Below are 7,176 nucleotides of genomic sequence, written 5' to 3' on the forward strand. Positions count from 1 at the left end.
TTTGCAAATTTGTCTAGGAAAATGCCGGCCTATTTCTCTTTCTCATAAGAAGAGTAAGCTAGCAGTAACGAACGTACGCTTGACAAAGTTTACGTGCTTCGCAGGTAAATGGTGCGCACGACGTTTCTCCGTTAGGGTATGTCGACTGCACTGAAGAAAGGCGTCTAGCCGCAGAATTACCAATAACATAATTGCCAATCAAAGATGAACGATTGCCTATCGCTTCCGAACCTACACGCCTAAGTCAACGCGGTAGAAAGAGAGGATATTAGTCAGTGGAGTGGATAAATTCTTGAAGAAACGTGGATTTATTCAGGTATCAATAAAATAATGAAACGGAAGGTAGAGTTAGCATAACGGATCGTGAACTCATAATAACCTTCATGTTCAGATTGTACGATCTTGCTATGACTACGTCAGTAATCTGCAACTAGCCTGTTTCAGGGATCTTACACGCAGAGATAAGGGAGCCACGCTATCTTCGAAAGAATTCATTGCCTGACGCAATCAGATTACTGTAGGAAATTTTAAATTCTTCCGGTAAGAAATACTATGCTCGGAAGCGACTGCCTTTGCAGTACTCCAATGTGAACTTAAGTTGCATCATCCGATACGTTAGAGACCGGTATCGCTGCCGGGGAAACTCCACGTCAGAACCACTTTGCGGCGACTGCCGAAGGTTTCCGGAGGAAGCCGAGCAGTGGCTAGTGGAGGGGGCCGCCGCGCTCTTCATATTCGGGGACGGGTAAGCTGCTGGTATTAGTCGCGCGCCGGTTGTGAAAAGAACATGGTGAAGATTCGCATCGCTCCACCGTCGCCTTCCGGGAAAATGACCGAAGTCCTCCCGTGTCCGCTGTCCGTTGATTTTTCGTGTTTCTACGGTAAGTTTACTATTCTTCACGTGTACTAGTTTTCCATTCAGTTTTATTCCGTCATTCTTCCAGTCTGGGCACGTAATTGGTGTAATAAATTGATATGGATTTAGTATTGTATGTCATTGTTAATGTATCGTTTGTTTTTATCAGGAAAAGAGTAAGATTATCTACATGTTCCGCACTCTTTACAATCTGTTCTTTCCGATTTTCAGTAACATGTTTTTAATATAATCCAGTCATGTTACATGTAACGTCCGCAGCAATTATCAGATATCAGCCGTGTGAAAATTTTAAATTGAAACTTAGGCCAAGTCGCTACTTAAAATTGCTGGTTTCGATAGTAATAGTCTGAAATTGTATGAAATGGGAATGCTTGTGTAAAATTTTGTGATTATAATTGTATATGAATGAAAATTATTTAGTTTTATACCTTAATTACTGGATATTCTTCACTCATATGTCGATCACGTTACGCTCAGGCAGTACAGGAACTCCCCCAGTCAAGGGAGAATGGAAACTGCAATCAAAGTAGATCTAGTGACAGTATCTTGGGAATTTGTGAGCGACAGTGGCTTCCTTTTCCTCTTTCCGTTGCCTTGAACTTTTTTTTCGAAGTGTGCTGTGAGAAAAGCGTCAGTTTATTTAAATTTTGCTCACGTTCCTTATTTTGGGGTCTAAGAACAGCGAATTAATTTGGATGCGTACAGAAATACAATTTCGGTTGTATCACGTGGACAGATTAGTGCGTGCGTTGATGCAGCTGTGCGTAAGGATAGAAATCATAAATTAAGACATAGTTACGAGCTGTGGGGCACCTTCTTCAAGAAATTCTGAATGTTAGAAAACACCATATAGTCCCATCATATCGTAGTAGATGCCTTTGAATAGCAACTTTAAATTTGCTACGTCGTCTAGTTGCTTAACCTTTATCAGTTACGTTGACGCTAACATGGACCTTAAAAAAAAAAACGGAGGACTAATATTATCCGATATTCAAGTCACTTCCTGGTGAGTGCAGCCACAGGTCAGAGACATTGCGAATAACAGTGAAAAGCTCTCAATGCTCAATAACTATTTAAATTATCATAAAAGTATGGTAATTAAAAAAGTGAGGAACAAGGATGTGTTTCCAAATACCTCATAGTTGTATGAAAGTGCTTTATTTGTAGCTACCGCTTTCATGTCAGTAAATTGAGTACACCCAAAAATGCTTGTCAAATCACAGTTGTACACTTCGACAAACATCTTTTGGGTTTACTCAATTTTATGACAACCGACCAGTGTGGTTTCATTCTCAACGTGGATAACTTCCCGAATGCTGGGACTCTGTAATTGTCCATAACGCAAATATAGCCATTATAAACGTGAAGCTGAGTCTACACTGACGTGAAACCGGTAGTTACAAATAAAGCACCTTCATACAGATATGCAGCTTTTGAAAACACCTCATCGTTCTTGACTTTTATAATTTTTATGGTAATTTAAATGGTTACTAAGTGCTGAGTATTTCTTATTGTTACTGAAAGGTTCTCGACTGTTAGAGATCATCTTCAGGACTACAGTACTGTTATAGGAGTGAGCAGGTATCATTGGGCATTTGTTTTCACATCTTCGCTTGTTTGGAAACGTAAGGGAATCGTCTGAAGACGAACTATAAGAGCTCGAAACAGCCAGTACCAACGAGCACTGAAATGATTTGAGATCACACAATTTTAAATGCTTGGTAGCAGTTTCACAGATTACTTTAACATTTTTAACATTCATCGTGTTCACGCTCTACGTGTAGAGAATAGCTTTTTTTTTGCCTGCATAATTAATTTTCTCATTGATTTTCGTTCCTTTCAGACGGTGAAAAAGAACTCGCCCTGGAAATGGACGCAGTGTGTGCGAAAGCGCGCGACGCCCTGGCGAAGCGCCTGGAGTCTGAGCTGCGCGCCTCCCACGCCGGCAGATTCCGGTTCGCGCTGCCGCCGACGCTCCTGAGCGACGTCGCCGACACCGTTCTACAACTCGCCAGCGCCGAGCCCTACGGCATCCGGTGAGTTACGAGTTGTTCCCGCGATCGCGTCGCTGTGTGTGATAATTGTCGTTTCCCCATCGTGGTGTCGCGTCGGCCCGTGGCTCACTGGCTCCCTTTCGTTGCTGCAGGGGCTGCCGGCTGCACGTGGACCTGGAGACGGGCAAGCAGGCCGGGGCAGACCAAAGCCAGCAGCGGCTGCGGCTCGCCACATTCAAGTGTGCGCCCGACACCGTCTCCACGTTCGAAGTGTTCGTCACCCTGCGACAGGAGACCTCGTGGAAAGTCGCCCTGCCACACATCCTCAAGTGAGTACCATTCAGCTTCGCTTTCGGCAGATTGCATAGAAAAAAAAAAAACAATTCTTTGTTCGGTAGAGCTTGCATAAAAGACATTTTGTTGTAAAATAGCCACACCGAGCTGTTAAAAACGTTAGTTTTATTGTTCTGCAACTCGACTCGACCGAACGGTCGTCTTCTAGAAGAACTATAGAATTAGCTCAAAACTAGACACAACTTAAGATGTTACATGCTGTCGTTTCTACAATTTTTAACAAAATCAATAGGTAATATTTTAAAAATCTTCTGACATCTTGGTGTGATTATTTTACAACAAAATGAAGAGTGAATAAGTCGACTCCTCACCCCTCAGATTTTCAGCAGAGTAGTGTTTTCACATTCGAATGTATTACTTATACTTTTAATTAGGCGTTCATAAATATACTAATATTGTAACAAATCCAGCTTCTACAGTCATGGAATAATTATGAAGTGGTTAAGACTCCCGTTTCTCTGTTAGAGGATCAGAATGGTTTTTTAAAAATATTTTCAGTAACTTGTGTCTCGAAGCTTGCAGATGCTGATCGAAAATCGTACCGCATTACCATCAGCTGCTATGAATACCTTCATTATTGCTGAGAGTTTCGGTTGTTGCTAATCATCAAGAAGTTTAGCTACAGTCGATGTGGCGTGGTTACATACGTGGTGGTCCATCTCACTCTCTGCCTCTCTCTCTCTCTCTCTCTCTTTCTCTGCCCCCCCCCACCTCACCCCCCTCTCTCTCTCTCTGTCTAGTCGTTTATTCAATTCCTACTCTCCGCGGCCCCATGAACTAAAGCACCAATTTCATCTGCCCTGCACTATCTCCCACAGATCTTTCAGGCTGGAATCCATTACTTCTGTGATGCCATCAATCCAGCTCATCCTTTGCCCCCATTTTCTCCGTGTGCCTTCAGTTTCTTCCAGCATGACTTTTCCAGTGAATCATATGTTCTCATGATGTGCCCAGAGAAGGTTAGTTTTTTTCCCAAGGGGGAAATCTGCTTTTATTTGCTGTAATACGGAGCTATTTGTCTTCTTTGCAGTCCAAAGAACTGTAAGGAGCTTCCTCCAACACCACAGTTCAAATGATCTACGGCTTTCAGCCTTTCTTATAGTCCACGTCTTACATCCATACATCACAACTTGAAGGACCATGGCCCTTACGATATGGATGTTCGTTGTTAAAGTTACGTCGCTGCTCCTTAAAATATTGTCAAGAATGCTCGTTGCCCTTCTGGCAAGTAACGCACACTTGTTACAATGTTAAGAACAAGAACTAGATTAGTTGAGCATTAGAAGTCTGAAAGTGATGTCGTTTCAAAAGTTTACAAGTTTTCCAGAGGTTGCATGTGTTATACTATTACATTACTGACTCATTGGATCTTCTAAACAATGTTGAAATTCAACGTACCGAGATCTGTTGTTCAATTCGTGTTATTGATACTATGTAGAATGAGATGGAACGTAATAAACGCATCCACGTTTTGTGTTTCATTGTGATTAGTAATTACCAAAACGTTTTCGTATCAGCTGTTGATCATACATGCTCGGGTGACGTGAACGGTAGTGTGTAAGCAATAAGTCCATCTGTATTGCTAAATGGAGATAGGTGATGCGGGTTTCGTGTGAGAGTATTTGGGAAAGTGAGGGGACAGAGAGAGAAGCAGTGGGTAGAAATCTTGGCTTGCAGAGATAAATCTGCTAAATCTGGAATGTGGGTAGATTTGTTGACGGATTTCATGGTTAGTTAGACAGAGCTGATTCATGTTTCAGTAGTACAAGACGTGGAGTGTGGGTACATGTAAGGCTGAGATTAGGGGGAGGCGAAGGGGGGGGGGGATGGAGTAAGGTGTAAGGGCGATAGAGAACCATGATTGGATATGAGGAGAGTAAACGACTAGGCATCAAATTTGTTGAAAATGTAGGATTTCGAAGTTGCACAGTATGAGTACGTTAGAAGAACACTGAAGAAACTAATAAACTAAATCGTCAGGCTGGAAACATTCGTTATTCATCTGTAACTCTGAAGATGGTTTATATCAACTCTCTATAAATTAATTTATGCGCACTTGGTGTACCTAGATTCTCTATTGTTGCTTAAGATATTTCAAACCCATCTATGCAATTTCAGTAAACGAATCTTACTGTATTATTTATTTACTGATATCTTTAAACTTAACTTCTCAGGGTTAAGACCACCATCAGTCGCTTTATGACCTATAAACAGGCGTTCTACATATTTTACGTTACATTCATTACGATAAGCGTGTTACATCCAAAGTACAACATTATAAGACATTAATTACTACAGTGCAGAAAGAAAAAGAACGCAGTTTACATTTATTGATGAGTTTTTCATGAATAGAACCATTTCACCATATGCATTTCATTTTATCGGTCTAAAACATGGTCATTGGTCTGGAATAAAACATATGAGTTTTTGTAGACGTAGTAACATTTGTTTCATAAGTCATTAGCGTGTGATTTTTTTTACTTACTGCATTTTTATCTGTTTTCTACTTCATGTAGAAGTGTCGCCTGCATTCTGATTTGTCAGGTTTCCTGCCTTCTTCATAAATGTATATGCAGACGACACTTCCGAATGTAAACAAAAATCAGACAAAAGTGCCTTAAAAAAAAAAGCTTATGAAACGAGCTGTTTCTAGTTCTACAACCAAACCTATGTTGTAAATATGTTTCATTCTAGGTTTCAAATTGATAAAACGAAACGCTTAAGTTAAAATAAGTATGCATTTTGACGTGTTGCGTAAATGAATTTGAAATGCCTTAACTGCCAACAGCCTGCAACTTCCCATTGCGTGAAGTATACGTGTTGAGCAGCTCGCAGGCTTACTGTGAAAACTCCGCCATGACACCTGGTCTGAGAGAAAGCTAAACGAGCGGTTATTTTCCAGGAACCTGACGAGCGGTGGAGTGGTGGTGTTGAGTCAGGACTTCACCATCGCCAAGAAGAGCCTCTTCCGGTCTTACTCGGGCTGAACGCGCCAACCACCACTCTTTCCCAAGCAGGAGGGCGACGCGCAGACGCATCATCTCGAGAGAAACAAGACTGAACCGTCCGTCATTTCCACAGCAATTGTTGTTATTCTATTTCAAGTTCCCACGAGATTTCTGTCCTCGGCACGTATTGTCTGCATTAGGATTAGTGTGTGAGCTTGAACGGTGCTGTGTACCTGAATCTTGGTGTCACAACGTTGTATTCTGATTTGAAAAGCCGAGAACAGATTTGTTTATGTTCCTAAATATCTCTCAGGACTGTCTTTCATGCTACTGTACCTGAATTTTCATTCATCATTCGCACATATTGTCATTTTTGAGAGATTTTATAGTCTATTTTTTCTCTGTTTCCTTCATTACATGCTTTTCTTTTGTAGAACTTAAGTTTCTTGACGGCTACTGTATTTTATGCATTTTGTTCACAGATTCTGCACATTGCAGTCGTAATCATTTACATTGTTTTGTAATTGTTGTAATGTGTTCTTTTGTACAAAGACAACAACGATGAAAAATATAAGACTGAACTAAATATTGTTCAATTCTTTTGCATTACCAAAAAGCCTCATAAATCGAAAACGTTGTAAAGCCAGTCGTGCAGTGGTGTTATTTGCAGCAAACTGCATGGTTTCTACATGAGACTGTATTTACTACAGTTCCTGTTTGTCTTTTACAGCTGACAAACCCGGCATTGCCTGGGTATTCGATATGCCAGTTTTCTATTAGAAATGAAAACAAAAATTGAACTGTGTTTGTAGTGAAGTACCGAAAAAAATTCATTTCCCTGTTTTCGCGAAAACATCTCTGAAATTATGTAACAGCTGTACAAATAAATATGCATACTGTACAAATGTATGAGTGCAATACACAAATTAAGAAACGCGATCCCGGACAGTTGCTGCATTCTGGACGCCGCCGCTTCGCGTGTCTACAATGCGGTTTTGTAAAC

General features: G+C 40.9%; 1 protein-coding gene across 1 annotated transcript; it reads left to right on the plus strand.

Moving 5' to 3' along the window:
- Positions 1-759: 759 nt before the first annotated feature.
- On the plus strand, positions 760-6,761 carry LOC126336908 (protein charybde-like). Its single transcript, XM_050001038.1, has 4 exons — positions 760-881; positions 2,721-2,913; positions 3,024-3,200; positions 6,128-6,761. The coding sequence occupies exons 1-4, from the start codon at positions 788-790 to the stop codon at positions 6,210-6,212; spliced, it is 549 nt and encodes a 182-aa protein (XP_049856995.1). The 5' UTR covers positions 760-787; the 3' UTR covers positions 6,213-6,761.
- Positions 6,762-7,176: the final 415 nt, after the last annotated feature.

The sequence above is a fragment of the Schistocerca gregaria genome, chromosome 2 (assembly GCF_023897955.1).
Source record: "Schistocerca gregaria isolate iqSchGreg1 chromosome 2, iqSchGreg1.2, whole genome shotgun sequence".
In the NCBI taxonomy this organism is placed as follows: domain Eukaryota; kingdom Metazoa; phylum Arthropoda; class Insecta; order Orthoptera; family Acrididae; genus Schistocerca; species Schistocerca gregaria.